The 19,460-nt window shown below is 41.2% G+C and overlaps 1 protein-coding gene across 1 annotated transcript in view; it reads left to right on the plus strand.

The window, feature by feature from the left end:
* MINDY4B (MINDY family member 4B) overlaps nt 1-17,814 on the plus strand; it is a gene marked incomplete at both ends in the record, with an annotated part of 40,789 nt that extends 22,975 nt beyond the window's left edge. The window contains 2 exons of the mRNA XM_082839280.1: nt 15,861-16,041; nt 17,672-17,814. Of these exons, the coding sequence (XP_082695406.1) occupies nt 15,861-16,041; nt 17,672-17,814 (324 nt within the window). The remainder of the gene's footprint in view (nt 1-15,860; nt 16,042-17,671) is intronic.
* Nucleotides 17,815-19,460: the final 1,646 nt, after the last annotated feature.

Genomic DNA, 19,460 nt, shown 5'->3' on the forward strand with positions numbered 1-19,460 from the left:
CTTCCTATTTTACTTTATATATTTTTATGTATACAGAGTATAGGTAATACAAGTAATATGCAAATAATTTTTAAACAATACTTGAAATATACAAATAAAGTCTCCTGGCCTCCCCACTCATCAGAAATCAATACTGTGAGCAGAGAATGGTTACCTTCCCAACCATGTATTATGCAAACATGAATGCATATATTCTATCTATCGCTCAAAGCTTTGAAAAGAATAACTGAAAAAAAAAAGGGAATCCCACTTACGAAACACCTCTCAAAAAGCTTTCTAGCTCAGGGGATGTACAACCTCTGACAACCAGAAAGTAGACTGTGCTGTTGAAAAGCACAGCCAGAGAATTAAGTAAGATGTGGTTCTGTAAAAACAACCAGGAGAGAGAGTGAGGAAGCAGGTATACCCACCAAACCACAAATCAAAGATGCTTCTGTGATATTTTCACCAAAATGTCATTACAAAACCCAGGGAAGGCAAGGCAGATTCTATGAAAAGCCAACACTTCTTTGGAGCGGCCCTAACGCTAGCTGGGATGGAATTCAATGTGATGGTGACAAACCCCCAGGCTCACCGTCCACCAGCACCAAATGAGGCCCCATTACTCAGAGCCTGTCCTTCACTCTCCTGGTTCCAGCTCAAAATCCCTTTCAACGTACAGGGCTTTACACTTTATAATGTCCTTTTATATCCATAGCTTCATCTGTCTTTCCTCCTACTGTTGGCTCCAGCTACAACGTGTTAATCATGAAATCAGCATCTCACAACACATACAAATCACGTCTGATAGCACTGGGAACGTAGCGTCTGACTTTCGCAGAATTAGTATATTTTGTGTACAAGTGTGTCTTAAAAGTTTACCTAGTATTCCTTGAGTTTGAAATCTAGTCCATCATAGAAAAATGACACCAGAAACTAACATAACATTGTAAATCAACTATACTTCAATTTAAAAAAAGAAAAAGAAAAAATGAGAAGTGACAGATAAGCTAAAAGCAAAAGAAATGAACCCAATCCCATCACCCAGGGTCAATCCTCTCTGAAATGCTTCCTTCTCTTTCTCATATAAATATGTTCTATCCTACTCCTCTGAACCCTGCATTTAACACTAACGTCCTTATATGCCAATGAATATATATCTTTCATCACATTTAATGGATACAAAGATTTTCACTGTATGAATGTGAAGACTGTACTTTGAATATGCCCTAGTCAGAGAATGGATTTGTTATTATTGTAAAGTTCCTAATCGTTTGTTCCAGACAATTTGGGAATTCATCTTAGAATTTGATATATATATATATATATATATATATATATATATATATACACACACACATATATATAATGACAAGGAAAACTAAGCCAGAAATAGGGGACTTACAGATTTCACTTTCCATATTTTTCTTTTCTTTCAACCACGCATGGTCACTTGAGGTCCATGGTAAAGCATTCTGTACCAATCAGAGCCCAGTAACAGGCCAAGACTCAGTCTGGTCAGATACACTGGGGGCAAATTTCAAGGAGTGAGGGTGCAAAAACCACAACAATTTTAGTGCTTTGCCTACTATTACAAAGCTCTTTCACAATATTATTTCACTGTATCCTCATTTTAAACTGCAAAGATTTAAAGTGTTTCTCATAGTTCTGTCATTTAAGTAGGTAATTCAAAAGTTTTGTTATATCTTTGCACCACCTCTGCTGTTATTTGCTTAATATTTTCCTTTAAATCAACTCACTTTTACAATTTGAATCTAACGTTTTCTGCAGCAGTAATACAAACTATGAACTTGATATGCTATTTTTTTCTAATACATATTAAATAAATAAGGAAACGTGTTTTGTTTTAAAGTTCACCCCTTGTGCCCTGACTTCCATGCCACATGCCACCAAGGGGCACGTGCACCATACTTTAGAAACCTGGTGTAAAAGTGAGAAGGTTCCCATAACACGTGGAAAACAGCCCTGTCCTGGGAACCAGGAGACTTGGCTGGAGGCCTTGCCCTGCCACTCACAGGAGTGTGACTTGGGCCAGTCACTTACCTGCTCTGAGCCTGCTTCCTCATCCACAGACTAATGTCCTAACACTTGCCCTGCAACCACAGGACTGATGTGAACAGCAAACAAAACCATGAATGCTGAAGCCTGTTTGGAAAGCCTGAATGACCTCTCCACACATAAGGCTTCATAATAGATGATAAGGAATAACAGTAAGTGTTTTATTCAGCCATGTTCATTCAGCATCTATTGATTGTGAGATTCCGTGTCCAATACAAAGAGGAGTTATACATGGGCCAATGCCACGTACATAAACTGAGTGTTATAGGAAGGATAGGCAACAAAAACTAAATAACAGCGATCCTGACACTGGCTGCACATTGAAATCACCTGGAGAGTTTCGTTTTTTCAAGCGACTTTATTTTTTTAAAGCAGCTTTAGGCTCACGGCAAAGTGGAAAGTATTTACAAAGGTTTCCATGTATCCCCCGTCCCTACACATGCACGGCCTCCACATTACCAGTGTCCATCACCAGAGTGGTACATTTGTTACAACTGATGGACCTACACTGACATATCGTTATCATCCAAAGTCCATCGTTTACATTAGGGTTCACTCTTGGTGTTTACATTCTGTGGGTTTGGACAAAGGTACAATGACACGTATCCACAATTATAGCATTATACAGAGGAGTTTCACTGCCCTAAAAATCCTCTGTGCCCTGCTGTGCAACCCTCCGTCCCCCCCAACCCCAGTCACCAATGATCTTTTTACTGTCTCCATAGTTTTGCCTTTTCCAGAAGGTTACCTAGTTGGAATCACAGAGTACGTAGCCTTTGCAGATTGGCTTCTTTCACTTAATACTTAATGCATTTAAATTTCCTCCATGTATTTTCAGTTTGATACCTCATTTCTTTATAGCACTGAATAATATTCCATTGGAATGTTGTGAGTAACATTTCATTGAACAGGTATTATTCTACTGATAAACCGTGGTTTATTTATCCATTCACTTACAAAAGGTATCTTGGCTGCTTCCAAGTTTTGGTAATTACGAATAAAGCTGCTATAAACATCCATGTGCAGGTTTTTTGTGTGGATGTAAATTTTCACCTCCTTTGGGTAAATACCAAGCAGGGCAAATGCTAGATCATATGGTATGTTTAGTTTTGTAAGAAACTACCAAGTTGCCTTCCAAAGGGGCTATGCCATTTTACATTCCTACCAGCAATGGATGAGATGTCCTGTTGCCCTACATTCTTGTCAGCATTTGGTATTGTCAGTGTTCTAGATTTCGGCCATTCTAATAGGTATGTAGCGGTATCTCAATTATTGGGGTATTTTTGGCATCGCCCTGATACTATTATAGTATATGATGTGGAACATCTTTGCATATACTTATTTGCCATCTGTCTGTCTTCTTTGGTGAGATGTCTGTCAGTCTTTGGTCCACTTGTAGAGCTTTTAAAACTATCAATGCCCAGGTCACCCTCCAGAACAGTGTCAACTACACGTGTGTAGGACCTGTGTGCTCCCACTCAGCCCCACACTTACAAGGTGCTGCACTTGGTTTGATGCTCTGTTGTCACTGCCTTAACATCCTTAACACTTTTTCAACAAAGGCCCCCACTTTTTCATTTTGTACTGGACCCGACAAATTGTATAGCCTTGTCCTACCCAATGACTCTGTTTATCTGGGCTGGAGAGCACCTGGGCATTGAATTTTTTTTTAAGTCTTCAGGTGATTCTAATGTGCACCCAAGGTTAGAAACCTCTGTTCTGGAACAGGGCTGCTTAACCTCAGCACTACTGATATTTTGGACTAGATAATTCTCTGTGATGGGGGCTGTCCTGTGCATTATGGGATGTTTAGCAGCATCCTGGCTTTTACCCACTATGCCCCCCGCCCAGTGTGACAACGAAAAATGTCTTCAGACATTGCCAAATGTCCCCTGGGGGACAAAATTGCCCTGCCTGAATCACTGCTCTAAAAAACAGAAAAAAAAAAAAATCTTGTTAGACTTAGCTGATTAAATCCATGGCGTGCAGAATTGGAAAACTAGCTATTTCAACTGAAATTACAAGAAAGAGTATCTTCTTTCAATCAGTATCAGAAAGGTTGACAGCTTTCTATTCCTTTTTACCGTTTGCAAGGCTTTCGGGGCAAGTTTCAAACCTTATCTTAAATTACAATTAAACAGGTGTTTGCTAAATAGCTACTAAGCTGCTCGAACACAAGAAACTATATCGAAGGCTACGCACCCCACCACCACCACCCCTGCCCTTGCTCCAAGAAAGAGAGATTGAGAGAGAGAGAGAGAGCGCCTCAGAGAGTCAAGAATTCACAGCCGTCCAGTGCTACCATTTTCCATGCATTTCTTTTGATACAAGTCAGCTCTGACCAATAGTGCTATTAAATCATGCTCTAAAGAAAAATACCTGCAGAGCCTAAAATATCTTCCAATAATAAAGTGGATGTTTGTTGGGACCTTAAAGTCAATCAAGAGACCGAGGCCTAAGGTAAAAAAAATAAATAAATAAGAGCTTTCCTGCTGGGAAGAGGGCAAAATGTACCCGACCTCAGGACCACCGTCCAAAGGCCCGCTCGCAGATTGGAAGTAGGGCAAAGGATGGCGACAGGCCAGGTTAGCTTTTAAATCTACGTAGAAATCCCATGTAGGAATCAAAGCTTCCATCTTTTCGAGAAGTGACTAATGTGGCTTTTCGTCCTTTCTTCTTAGAGTCAGTGTTCTCTCCCCAGGGAGACGCCTATGAACCCTACCCGCGGTAAAAATTGCCTGAAATTGTACACTAATGGCTTGAAACCCGGAGGATGTTTATTATGTTGTCTCTCACGTGCGCTTCAAGTTTGGTTTCAGAACAAATGTATTAAAGAGCAGATATAGGCTGGTGGGTAGTATTCGTACTTGAACTGCTGAGATATTTGACTATTCGGCAGCCACATGTGTACATATAAGGTTTATTTAATCTGAAGGTGCTTTTTTAGTTTCTATAGCAGCTCATTATATTCCCGGATAAGAGCAATCCACAACTCATCTATTATTATTAAAATAATCTTTACATAGAATGATTTTATGTATATAAGAATTTTATATTTTCTCATCATCCCTGAAGATGGTATTTTTTAAAGCTCATTTAGTCATTATAGTGCCAACAGCCACTTGTGTAGAGCACGTACTGTGTGCCAGGCTCTCTCTAAGCCACTGGTAATGATATCTTCTTTCATTTCCTCCTCACTTCCACTCAAAGGTATAATCAGTGTTAGTTCAAGTACACTGGCTGTTGTTTGGTCATTCATTTTAGAGATGAGAAAATCCAGACTGAGAAAAGTATAGGAAGTTGCCCTAGGCCACCAGCTAGGGAAGTGTCAGAGCCAGGGTTCTGACCCCAGACCCAGCTACATTCCAAGGCCCCTTCAGCCCCCTGTGCCACGTTGCCTGTCATGATCATCTTGGCTTGTTTTCTGATAAAGTGGTAAATACAAAATGTCACCCTGGCATTATATCATCAGAAGTACTTTCGTAATCGATCACATCAATGTATGGACATAGAGATGTAGATCTGTATTACATAATCTATGAGATCAATCACAGGTCCAGTGATGCTGAACTACAACAGTTAGATGGTGGCAAGATCATGGCTCCGTTTTAGAATGCATGACGGTCGTGCTCAACATCTAGAACTTTATCCACTGACTTCTAGGTTAAAGCAGTGGTGAGTTTGAGTTGATCATGAACTGCAGGTACTGGTAGCACACACCCTTTCAAGCACCTGTTACCCTTCACCTGTGGTTTGTCAGACCACAACTCTCACTTACGTGCTAGAAGGACAAGCTCAGTGGCACTCAGAGACATGCTAACCAGAAGCCCCATCTGACTGCAGTGCATACAGATGTCTAGTATTTCACAACATTTTATCATAGAACTTCTTGCAGAACAACAATTTGCTCAGAAAAGAACCAGATGTGGGTCTAGGACAATGCTTTAAGCATCGCTGGATTGAGGATCTCACAATCACTCCCCTCCCTTTCTGCTCTGAGGCATGGTGACTCTGCACAGGACACGTGAATATGCCAAAAGCATCTAGGTTTAAGCATTTTATGGGTACTTAGGGACTCCTGCCTAGGGTGGGTGCTCTAAATCAGAAGATTCTATGTAGGCACTGGTAATAGAAACCTAATATAAGGTTTCTGAGTTCAAAAGAAAACCAACGTGCTGCCTGACAGATTCTGCTGTCGAGGTGAAACCCCTCCTGTACCACTGCATCTGTCTTCCCGAAGTGAATCTCTTCTTACTTGGTGACAAAATTGCAGAGATTGCAAAAACACACGTCTTTCAGTCCCAATGTCACAGCCCAGCGGGTGAGATTAAAAAATGAAAAAGGAGCTCTCATTAGATGACATGGCAAGGCCCCCAGAGCCCAGCAGACGGATGGTTCCTGCAGCACACAGCCAGCTCCCCTCAGGACGAGGCACTATGTTGAAGCCTCCCGTCACTTTTCTATTTGAAGGTACAGGTTTGAGTGTGAGGTTCCAATACCTAAGTGAGAACATAAAGCAGTTGGAATCTAACACCATCTGGAAAGCCTTAGGAGGTTTACATTACCTTCGCACCTGCCACAGAGAAGAAAAATCAACTCTGGTTTTTAGAAGGGACTGAAGCCATTTATATCTTGCTGGATTTATTCCCCCGGCAGCCCTGGCAGAGCACATCACCATCCGAGTCCTACCCTCTTCCCTTTTTACACTTTCCCTTTAAAGAGACTGATAGGAAGATAGCCAACCCTCAAAGTACCAGATGAAGCTCCACCCACTGTTCTCTACCACTGAGTCACTGAGGTGGTGCCCCGCAAACATGACAACATCCCTGCAAACTCACTGAGAGAATTTACATCAACTCAGGTTCCAGGTGGCAGAGTTGAGAGTCCAACCACGAGCACTCATGCACACAAATTGTCACCAGGAATCAGCGAAAAAAGCACAACACTTCCAACACCTTTCTCTGGTTCAGATCACCAGCTGGGGGCCTTGGGACTTCAACATCAAGCTCGCTGTGCAAAAGTGTACTGTAAGAGCCATTGTTCTAGACGGCAGCGTAGGAAAGCATTACGTGGACGCCATCCTCACCCTCTGGTGCTTAGAATTGTCCCATCCTTCTTCCTATCTTCATAACTTTACATTAAAGGATACATGTTATGGAAGGCTTGACTGCTGCATGTAAGGCTGAACACACTGGGCTTATTACACGATGAGTGAATTTAAGGAGAAAGGTATTTTATTTATAGCACCACTGTATCACAATTTAATTTCCTTCTTACCATGGCAACATAGGGCAACACGCACAAATTCTGCATTGGTGGAATCTCACCAATAAAACATATTTAGAATCCTCCTTTGGGGGAGCTTGGCTGATAAATTGTGTCTACCCCAAAGCAATACAAATTCTTTTTTTTTTAATTTAATTTTATTTATTTTTTTATACAGCAGTTTCTTATTAGTCATCCATTTTATACACATCAGTGTATACATGTCAATCCCAAACTCCCAATTCATCACACCACCACCCCACCCCTCTGCCACTTTCCCCGCTTGGTGTCCATACGTTTGTTCTCTACATCTGTGTCTCTATTTTTGCCCTGCAAACCGGTTCATCTGTACCATTTTTCTAGGTTCCACATATATGCATTAATATACGATATTTGTTTTTCTCTTTCTGACTTACTTCACTCTGTATGACAGTCTCTAGATCCATCCACGTCTCTACAAATGACCCAATTTCGTTCCTTTCTATGGCTGAGTAATATTCCATTGTATATATGGACCACATCTTCTTTAACCATTCGTCTTTTGGTGGGCATTTAGGCTGCTTCCATGACCTGGCTATTGTAAATAGTGCTGCAATGAACATTGGGGTGCATGTGTCTTTTTGAATTATGGTTTGCTCTGGGTATATGCCCAGTAGTGGGATTGCTGGGTCATATGGTAAATCTATTTTTAGTTTTTGGTTTTTTTTTTTCCGTACGTGAGCCTCTCACTGTTGTGGCCTCTCCTGTTGTGGAGCACAGGCTCCGGACGCACAGACTTAGCGGCCATGGCTCACGGGTCCAGCCGCTCCGCTGCATGTGGGATCTTCCCGGACCGAGGCATGAACCCGTGTCCCCTGAATTGGCAAGCGGACTCTCAACCACTGCGCCACCAGGAAAGCCCTATTTTTAGTTTTTTAAGGAGCCTCCATACTGTTCTCCATAGTGGCTGTATCAATTTACATTTCCACCAACAGTGCAAGAGGGTTACCTTTTCTCCAAACTCTCTCGAGCATTTGTTGCTTGTAGATTTTCTGATGATGCCCATTCTAACTGGTGTGAGGTGATACCGCATTGTAGTTTTGATGTGTATTTCTCTAATGATTAGTGATGTTGAGCAGCTTTTCATGTGCCTCTTGGGCATCTGTATGTCTTCGTTGGAGAAATGTCTATTTAGGTCTTCTGCCAGTTTTTTGATTGGGTTGTTTGTTTTTTTAATATTGAGCTGCATGAGCTACTTGTAAATTTTGGAGATTAATCCTTTGTCCGTTGATTCGTTTGCAAATATTTTCTCCCATTCTGAGGGTTGTCTTTTTGTCTTGTTTGTAGTTTCCTTTGCTTTGTAAAGGCTTTTAAGTTTCATTAGGTCCCATTTGTTTATTTTTGTTTTTATTTCCATTACTCTAGGAGGTGGATCAAAAAAGATCTTGCTGTGATTTATGTCAGAGAGTGTCCTTCCTATGTTTTCCTCTAAGAGTTTTATAGTGTCCGGTCTTATATTTAGGTCTCTAATCTATTTTGAGTTTATTTTTGTGTATGGTGTTAGGGAGTGTTCTAATTTCATTATTTTAGACGTAGCTGTCCAGTTTTCCCAGCACCACTTATTGAAGAGACTGTCTTTTCTCCATTGTGTATCCTTGCTTCCTTTGTCATAGATTAGTTGATCATAGGTGCACGGGTTTGTCTCTGGGCTTTCTATCCTGTTCCATTGATCTATATTTCTGTTTTTGTGCCAGTACCATACTGTCTTCATTACTGTAGACTTGTAGAATAGTGTGAAGTCAGGGAGTCTGATTCCTCCAGCTTCGATTTTTTTTCCCTCAAGACTGCTTTGCCGATTCGGGGTCTTTGGTGCCTCCAAACAAATTTTAAGATTTTTTGTTCTACTTCTGTAAAAAATGCCATTGGTAATTTGATAGGGATTGCACTGATTCTGTAGATTGCTCTGGGTAGTATAGTCACTTTCACAATATTGATTCTTCTAATCTAAGAACATGGTATATCTCTCCATCTGTTGGTATCATCTTTAATTTCTTTCATCAGTGTCTTATAGTTTTCTGCATACAGGTCTTTTGTCTCCTTAGGTAGGTTTATTCCTAGGTATTTTATTCTTTTTGTTGCAGTGGTAAATGGGAGTGTTTCCTTAATTTCTCTTTCAGGTTTTTCATCATTAGTGTATAGGAATGCAAGAGATTTCTGTGCATTAACTTTGTATCCTGCAACTTTACCAAATTCATTGATTAGCTCTAGTAGTTTTCTGGTGGCATCTTTAGGATTCTCTATGTATAGTATCATGTCATCTGAAAACAGTGACAGTTTTACTTCTTCTTTTCCAATGTGTATTCCTTTTATTTCTTTTTCTTCTCTGATTGCAATGGCTAGGACTTCCAAAACTATACTGAATAATAATGGCGAGAGTGGACATCCTTGTCTTGTTCCTGATCTTAGAGGAAATGTTTTCAGTTTTTCACCATTGAGAATGATGTTTGCTGTGGCTTTGTCGTATATGGCCTTTATTATGTTGAGGTAGGTTCCCTCTATGCCCACTTTCTGGAGAGTTTTTATCATAAATGGGTGTTGAATTTTGTCAAAAGCTTTTTCTGCATCTACTGAGATGATCGTATGGTTTTTAGTCTTCAGTTTGTTAATGTGGTGTATCACATTGATTGATTTGTGTATATTGCAGAATCCTTGCATCCCTGGGATAAATCCCACTTGAACATGGTGTATGATCCTTTTAATGTGTTGTTGAATTCTGTTTGCTAGTATTTTGTTGAGATTTTTGCATCTGTATTCATGAGTGATACTGGTCTGTAATATTCTTTTTTTTTGTAGTATCTTTGTCTGGTTTTGGCATCAGGGTGATGGTGGCCTCATAGAATGAGTTTGGGAGTGTTCCTTCCTCTGCAATTTTTTGGAAGAGTTTGAGAAGGATGGGTGTTAGCTCTTCTCTAAATGTTTGATAGAATTCACCTGTGAAGCCATCTGGTCCTGGACTTTTGTTTGTTGGAAGATTTTTAATCAATTTCAATATCAGTGCTTGTGATTGGTCTGTTCATATTTTCTGTTTCTTCCTGGTTCAGTCTTGGAAGGCTATACCTTTCTAAGAATTTGTCCACTTCTTCCAGGTTGTTCATTTTATTGGCATAGAGTTGTTTGTAGTAGTCTCTTAGGATGCTTTGTATTTCTGCTGTGTCAGTTGTTACTTCTCCTTTTCCATTTCTAATTTTATTGATTTGAGTCCTCTCCCTCTTTTTCTTGATGAGTCTGGCTAATGGTTTATCAATTTTTTTTATCTTCTCAAAGAACCAGCTTTTAGTTTTATTGATCTTTGCTACTGTTTTCTTTGTTTCTATTTCATTTATTTCTCCTCTGATATTTATGATTTCTTTCCTTCTACTAACTTTGGGTTTTGTTTGTTCTTCTTTCTCTAGTTACTTTAGGTGTAAGGTTAGATTGTTTATTTGAGATTTTTCTTGTTTCTTGAGGTAGGCTTGTATAGCTATAAACTTCCCTCTTAGAACTGCTTTTGCTGCATCCCATAGGTTTTGGATCATAGTGTTTTCCTTGTCATTTGTCTCTAGGTATTTTTTGATTTCCTCTTTGCTTTCTTCAGTGGTCTCTTGGTTATTTAGTAGCATATTATTTAGCTTCCATGCATTTGTGCTTTTTACATTTTTTTCCCTGTAATTGATTTCTAATCTCATAGTGTTGTGGTCAGAAAGGATGCTTGATACGATTTCAATTTTCTTAAATTTACCGGGGCTTGATTTGTGTCCCAAGATGTGAACTATCCTGGAGAATGTTCTGTGTACACTTGAGAAGAAAGTGTAATCTGCTGTTTTTGGATGGAATGTCCTATAAATATCAATTAAATCTATCTGGTCTATTGTGTCATTTAAAACTTGTGTTTCCTTATTAATTTTCTGTTTGGATGATCTGTCCATTGGTGTAAATGAGGTGTTAAAGTCCCCCACTATTATTGTGTTACTGTCGATTTCCTCTTTTAGAGCTGTTAGCAGTTGCCTTACGTATTGAGGTGCCTCCTATGTTGGGTGCATACATATTTATAATTGTATCTTCTTCTTGGATTGATTCCTTAATCGTTATTTAGTGTCCTCCCTTGTCTCTTGTAACATTCTTTATTTTAATGTCTATTTTAGCTGGTACGAGTATTGTTACTCCAGCTTTCTTTTGATTTCCATTTGCATGGAATATCTTTTTCCATCCCCTCACTTTCAGTCTGTATGTGTCCCTAGGTCTGAAATGGGTCTCTTGTAGACAGCATATATATGGGTCTTGTTTTTGTATCCATTCAGTGAGCCTGTGCCTTTGGTTGGAGCATTTATTCCACTCACGTTTAAGGTAATTATCGATATATATGTTCCTATTACCATTTTCTTAATTGTTATGGGTATGTTTTTGTAGGTCCTTTTCTTCTCTTGCGTTTCCCACTTACAGAAGTTCCTTTAACATTTGTTGTAGAGCTGATTTGGTGGTGCTGAATTCTCTTAGCTTTTGCTTGTCTGTAAATCTTTTGATTTCTCCATCGAATCTGAATGAGACCCTTGCCAGGTAGAGTAATCTTGGTTGTAGGTTCTTCCCTTTCATCACTTTAAGTATATCATGCCACTCCCTTCTGGCTTGTAGAGTTTCTGCCTAGAAATCAGTTGTTAACCTTATGGGAGTTCCCTTGTATGTTATTTTTTGTTTTTCCCTTATTGCTTTCAATAATTATTCTTTGTCTTTAATTTTTGTCAATTTGATTACTATGTTTCTTGGTGTGTTTCTCCTTGGGTTTATCCTGCCTGGGACTCTCTGCACTTCCTGGACTTGGGTGGCTATTTCCTTTCCCATGTTAGGGAAGTTTTCAACTATAATCTCTTCAAATATTTTCTGGGGTCCTTTCTCTCTCTCTTCTCCTTCTGGGACCCCTATAATGCAAATGTTGTTGTGTTTAATGTTGTCCCAGAGGTCTCTTAGGCTGTCTTCATTTCTTTTCATTCTTTTTTCTTTATTCTGTTCTGCAGCAGTGGAGTCCACCATTCTGTCTTCCAGGTCACTTACCAGTTCTTCTGCCTCAGTTATTCTGCTATTGATTCCTTCTAGTGTATTTTTCATTTCAGTTATTGTATTGTTTATCTCTGTTTGTTTGTTTGTTCTTTAATTCTTCCAGGTGTTTGTTCTTTAATTCTTCTAGGTCTTTGTTAAACATTTCTTGCATCTTCTCGATCTTTGCCTCCATTCTTTTTCCGAGGTTCTGGATCACCTTCACTATCATTATTCTGAATTCTTTTCCTGGAAAGTTGCCTATCTCCACTTCATTTAGCTGTCCTTCTGGGGTTTTATCTTGTTCCTTCATCTGGAACATAGCCCTCTGCCTTTTCATCTTGTCTATCTTTCTGTGAATGTGGTTTTTGTTCCACAGGCTGCAGGATTGTAGTTCTTCTTTCTTCTGCTGTCTTCTCTCTGGTGATGAGGCTATCTAAGAGGCTTGTACAAGCTTCCTGATGGGTGGGGCTCAGTTCCCTCCCTGTTGGTTGTTTGGTCTGAGGCAACCCAACACTGGAGCCTACCTGGCTCTTTGGTGGGGCTAATGGCAGACTCTGGGAGGGCTCATGCCAAGGAGTACTTCCCAGAACTGCTGCTGCCAGTGTCCTTGCCCCGTGGTGAGCCACAGCCACCCCCCGCCTCTACAGGAGACCCTCCAACACTAGCAGGTAGGTCTGGTTCAGTCTCCTGTGGGGTCACTGCTCCTTCCCCTGGGTCCCGATGCACACACTACTTTGTGTGTGCCCTCCAAGAGTGGAGTCTCTGTTTCCCCCAGTCCTGTCAAAGTCCTGCAATCAAATCCCACTAGCCTTCCAAGTTTGATTCTCTAGGAATTCCTCTGCCCATTGCCAGACCCCCAGGTTGGGAAGTCTGACGTGGGGCTCAGAACCTTCACTCAGGTGGGTGGACTTCTGTGGTATAAGTGTTCTCCAGTCTGTGAGTCACCCATCCATCAGTTATGGGATTTGATTTTATTGTGATTGCGCCCCTCCTACCATCTCACTGTGGCTTCTCCTTTGTCTTTGGATGTGGGGTATCTTTTTGTTGAGTTCCAGTGTCTTCCTGTCGATGACTGTTCAGCATTCAGTTGTGATTCCCGTGCTCTCGCAAGGGGGAGTGAGCACACGTCCTTCTACTCCGCCATCTTGAACTTGCAATACAAATTCTTAACAGAAGATTCCAGTCAAACAGATTACATGGTGCTCAGAGGAATGAAAGGGGCATGATATTTGGCTGGGTTCCATTGGGAGGTGCTCAGTTTTGGTTTTGTGGGACTCCCTTTAAACCAAGTATGTTCTCAGCTGTAATCCGAAGGCTCACCCCTCAGAGTTAAAACCCAAAGTGCTGTGACAGACATTTTCCTCTTGACCAGAATCTCTCAAGGCAAGCGGGACTCTGCCTGTTTAGCGTGGGGTCTCTGGGTGATCACTTTGGGTGTTGGAGATTGTCATATTTATTACTACTTCATTTTCCTCCTACTTTAATAAAATCTTGAGTAGCTTTGAGTTCAGGAAAGAAAACCATTGCATTGTTGCATAAAATCACAACAGTGTGGTGTCAGCCCTTTGCAGAGTATGAATCTGAGTGCCTGTTGAATTTTGCCTACATTACAAAGATTCCATGAAACAATATCATATATGCCTACAGTCTATTACATCCACCCACACATAATTTACAGGAAATTTCGTTTGTTTAAAATCAGCCAGAACATCGACCTGAAGTTCAAATGGAGTGGCTTTTGATTACAAACAGCCCTCAGTTTCCTAATTGGTTGATCCATGTGTTACAACCTTAACAATCCCAAGTCATATGGATCATATTTTGATTACACATAACCTTAGCACAGGAGGCACCATCGCAAGAAGGCCTGGGAAAGAAAGAGCTTATTTTATAACTATGAATGGCGACAGTGTTCTTTGGAACTTGGGGGCGGCTCCTGGAACTTAAACACATGGGGCTGCTTCAACGGCACATCCTCTGTGTTTTATTTCCGACGTAGCCAATGGGCGACTTGCCCCACGTTTGGTGTGTGAGAGGCTCATGTTATACTCAGCCCAGAGGGGCCAGTGCTGGTGTGGTGCCACCTGCACCCACTATGAGCGTATCCAGACTGGGGTGCTGGATTTGCACCCCTTTTTCCAACTGTCAACTAAAACTGAGGTCATTTCTTTTGAACACAGTAATATAATTTTTCTCCAGTAGCTGAAGAGAAAAGCTTAAAGACAAAAGCACCTCTGATTCACCCACTCACCCACAACTGAAGAATTTAAACTCTAGAAAAAGGAAGAGATTTGAATAGAGCTATTGAGAACTCAGAATGTCAAGTTATTAGCCTTTAGTACTTGGGTTTACAAAACACGTGACCATTTTCTGAAAGCTGGATTTCCCACACAAAAGAATTTGCTCCTGAGCACACAGGACAACTTGAAGGACTGAGAAGAAAAGAAACAGAACTGAATCCTTTTGTCATGGGAAGACGTGCCAGGGCTGAGGGTCCAGAGCTCTCCCTGGCATCGTGGGAAAATGATGGGGGTTTCCATGTAGCTCATGTTTATCTCTTTAAGTAGAAAAAAAAAATTTTTTTTTAACATTAATGAGTTTCAATGGCATTTAAAAAAATGTGCTTCCCTGCCTCTTCAAACAATAGGGGAGATACCATTAAGAAAAATACACTATAATATCGAGATACCCTCAGGGGCTACTGCAGTGTGCAGGACCCTTTGTTACGGCACCTCCCAGAGTGGTGCTTTTGTGAATCTAATGCACTAACTTGAAAATTCAAGGCTGAATTGACAGTTGCCTGGAAAAACCAGATAACAAGCTGATTAAATCAGTGAACTTAAAATTATAGGTAATATTAAACTGGTACACTCAGCTCCAAGTACCTCTTCACAATTGATCTACACGTTAACACGCAGATATAGGTATATCTGTGTGAGTGAGGGTGTGTGTGTTCCCCTTATTTCCCAGAAGTTTTTTTTTGTATTCAAAATATTCACTACTTCCATATTCTAAATAGTCTCTTTTTCCTATATTCTAAATGGTTAGTGCTGCCTGAATGACCACCTGCTGAATGAAATACTGTCCTACCTTGGGAACGGGGGTAAATACACTAGTCAACAACAAAGACCACTTGACGTTCTCTTGTTCCACCCCTACATTTCTATTTCAGTTTATCTATTTATTCTCCACCTCACTTCCAAACTGAACTGAGATGGTTCCACCTCCTCCGTGAGCCCATCCCCAAAATGTTTTAAAATACAATCCATGCAGAGAAAAACTGCAGCGTCACCACCACACCATTCATAAATGCAAATTCATTCATGATGAAGCTTTCGTTTGAAATCTTCCTTCACACACTGCACCCTGCACAGCTCCCAGCGCAACGCCGAGCCTCCAAGCTGCTTTTTGATCCTGATGCCATATCAGCATCTTTCACAATGTGGCCAGATCTCTATGTTCATCTGCATTCCCCTCTCCCCTTGCAGGTGGGCAGCATGCTGAAGACTCCCAAGTTACCTATTTGGCTGTGCAACATCAACGGAAATTACAGCGTCCTTTTTAGCACAGACAGGCAGCTGTTATCAGACTGGGAAGTGGAGCGCCTCTTTGATCTGTACTTCTACAGTGGCCAGCCCGCACAGAACAAGCCTGCGCACCTTACCGTAGGTGAGCATTCCAGATCCCAAGCGCCCTGACCTTTAACGCGCTCAGAGAGATGCGGCTACTGCCGGTTCACAGCTCATGCTAGCTCTACAGGAAGATGTAGAAGTGTGATCTCTGAGATGAAACCTAGGCATCAATCCCATGGGCCTAACCTAAGCATTGTAACGTGGAAATTCTAAACCTGCTTTAAATAAGGGCAGGGGGTCCGGAAGTAGCACAGAGGAACCAACAACTTTTAGGTAAGAGAAAAAACAAAAGGTTGAGAGTCAGATTTCCAAAAAAGTCTTCCCTGGGGTCTTCTATCTGTGAGCACAAGGCATGTAATGCCCAAGGAAAGAACTAGAAAAAGAAAGGGATGGGGCAGGGGGGTTCCAACTGGTCTATTCCATCCCAAGAACAAACATCAGATGATCAATCATCCTGGGACATAGTAACGAAACTGAGAGGGCATTTGTGTTCAGATTAGTTCAAAAAGCATTTTGGAGGCCTACTAACAGCCAGCCACTAGGAAAGCAACGATAATGAAGGTACAGTCCCAGCAAACCTTAGAGGTTCTGCTCCAAGGGCGACCACACAATCCACTTCAATTAAACACATGAGGAAACAAGACTAATCTTAAGATGTCTTTAAACACTGGCCTTTTGGACAAGGGAAAAACCATGATGAGACTGGGAGGCTGTATCTGGTACCTCGGCACCATAGGCGGAGCCTTGCTGATTTGATGTCTGACTCTTTGCATTCGGTATCACAGGTCTGGTGTTAAGCAGCTTGTCATTATTATGACTAAATTTGGAAAAGTATCTTAGTGACTGCTTTATCTGAGTGACTCCTAATTCTTTTTCTCCACTTATGAGAAATATCTATATAGCTATATAGGTATACATGAGCCCATTTCATTTAGTGGGACACTGACAATACATTCCTTAAAATATATTATTGTTTCTACTTTACTCCCTTCTTTGAGGAAAGCATCGTTTTTTGTTTTTGTTTTTATTAGCTCACATGCATGGCAAACGTTCTGTTCCAGGTGCCGTGTTGAAAACTTTACATACATTATCCCATTAAATTCTCCCAACAGTCATCTGAGGTAGATACTATGATATTTATTTTACACAGAGGAAACTGAAGTGGCCAAAAAATGATTTCTAACTGAGTAAATGAGGCTGAGAGATGTTAAGTACCCTCTCAAATGTCATTTGAGACCAACCTGGGCCTGGAACTCAGTTCTTGGCTACTCATGAGAATACTTTGCCCTTCACCCCCAAATGCAAAGGTACTCTTAGAAGCATTGAGAAGTGGTAAGCTCTCTCTTTTCTTGTTTTTCCTGACAACATCTGGTGACCTACACCCGGCTCTATGTGTCCCATCTGGTGCTGGACCATGCCATTACATGTCATCAATATTCCGTTTCCAAACTCTACAACAAACCAGGTTATCATGGTCGTGTTTTGTATGGGGTGCGTCTAAATACCATCATCTACTAGAATCCCCCTCTGCTTACCCAGTTCTAGGAACACAGCTTCCTGAGCCCAACTCCTGCCTACCCATCCTACCCTCCTTCCCTCCCGGCTTCCTCCAAAACGGTATACTATACGTAGGCGGGGGTCTAAATGCTGGCTGTTTCCCCCCTCAGATACTCATTCCCATCACTGGGAAAGAGTCCGACATGAAGATGAACACAGGCCAGGAAGACGGTTTTCTCCAGTGGAGGCAGCAATCAGAACCAGGTGGAGAGAGGCCACCGTCAACTGGAATGGAACCGTTCCCCTTTACTAAAGAGAAAGCCGGGATGTGCAATGAAGTCTGAAGTGTCAGCACCGCTGGGATACAAAGCCTAATTGGGGGAGAGACCATTTCACATCTACATCCCTCATTCCGAAGCCCCACCAAACCCCGCCCCCCGTGAGCAGTCTGTTCTTTCTTTGGTCCTCTATGAACTGTCTGCAGTTGCTATATCAGTGCTGTAGGAGACGTGCAGGCCACTTCCTGCAGCATCTGGAAGGTGTGTCCTCTATACTCACCTAGACTGGTGCCTTCGTTTTTATTCAAAAGAGAAACTGAGGTCTCTTTCCTTCACGTTCTCTCCAAATTCCTCTCTTCTCGGTGTGATTCTCCCCAGGGATTAGGGAAGCAGGGAGCTAGCTTTCATTTGGGGATGAAGTTATCAGTAATACATCATCAGATTTTTAGTTATGGCAAGAACTCAAGCCTTCTCAAAGATTTCCTGGTATGAAGAGCATTCCCTTCCAAGGTTACATTTTGAGTGCCCACATTAGCAAGTTCTTGTCATTAAAATAGTAAATGGGCTTGAAGTGGGGTCTATTCCTGGTAGGCTGGCTATTGCAACTGGCTGAGAGTTCAAGCCGTCAAGGAGAGCACACAGGAGATATTCTTTCTATCAGTGCTATGTTTGCTTCGTTTCTTTATAAGCTGGATATAAATACATAGACGGACAAACAGATAAACTGAAAAAGAAGTCTGATTCCTAGACAAAATAAAATTAGATACAAAAGTAAAACGTCTTCTTATGTCACTGTTCAAGGGGGAAAACAATTCTTTTTAGAATATGATCTTTCCCTGTCCTGTTGAATGCTTACACTTTTTCTGTAGAAATACACAGAGCAAGACACACATTCTTTCTAAAAGAAGCACATGGGGACCATCTAGACCTTTTTCCTACCCACCTCGCTGGTCTACCGACTCATAGAATTAGGGCTTTGTAGTCATAAGCCAAAGGTTCGTTTGCAAAGAACAACTTGTCTGCACCCGTTGTCCAAATTAATTTGTTAAGTGCATTTTCTTTTGGCTCAAAGAATAATGTTTCAACGTGAGAAGCATATAGAAAATGAAACTTCAAGGTGAATAATGAATTATGTCAAAAGAAAAAGGCAAATATGGCTTGGATTACTGATTACAGTATCCTTATCATGGATGCTTTCATTCGGGATTTTAAATACATTGGACAAGTGAGTGGATCCCTACAGACCCTCAGCATACTTCTTAGTCTTAGCAATATTGTGCTTTTCCTGAGGTGCGAGCCTGTTTTTGTTTTACGGACACTGACTTATTTCTAACCAAATCTCCCTTTTGGTGTGGACTGCTGGAAAGCTTAGAGCCTAATGAGAACCACAGCAAGTGCATCGGTCAGAAACCTCCCAGCCACAAGTAAGAGATCTCACTAAAATTGTCTCACACAGCAAGGACATTCCTTTCTAACAAAATGGTCCAGATAGGGGCCCATGACTCTCTTAGATCAACCACGGTTCATCCTCCAGGACTGAGCACAGGATATCGATATCAGAACATAATCAGGACTCTGTAGAAGGAAGAAGGGCAGGACAACCTGTTGTGCAGACAACCAGCAGTGTTGCCTTGAAGTATATTAGTCCTTACAAAAGTCATTTTTTAACTGGCCTCATTTC

Source organism: Leucopleurus acutus (assembly GCF_964270905.1).
Source record: "Leucopleurus acutus genome assembly, chromosome: 5".
Taxonomy (NCBI): Eukaryota; Metazoa; Chordata; class Mammalia; order Artiodactyla; family Delphinidae; genus Leucopleurus; species Leucopleurus acutus.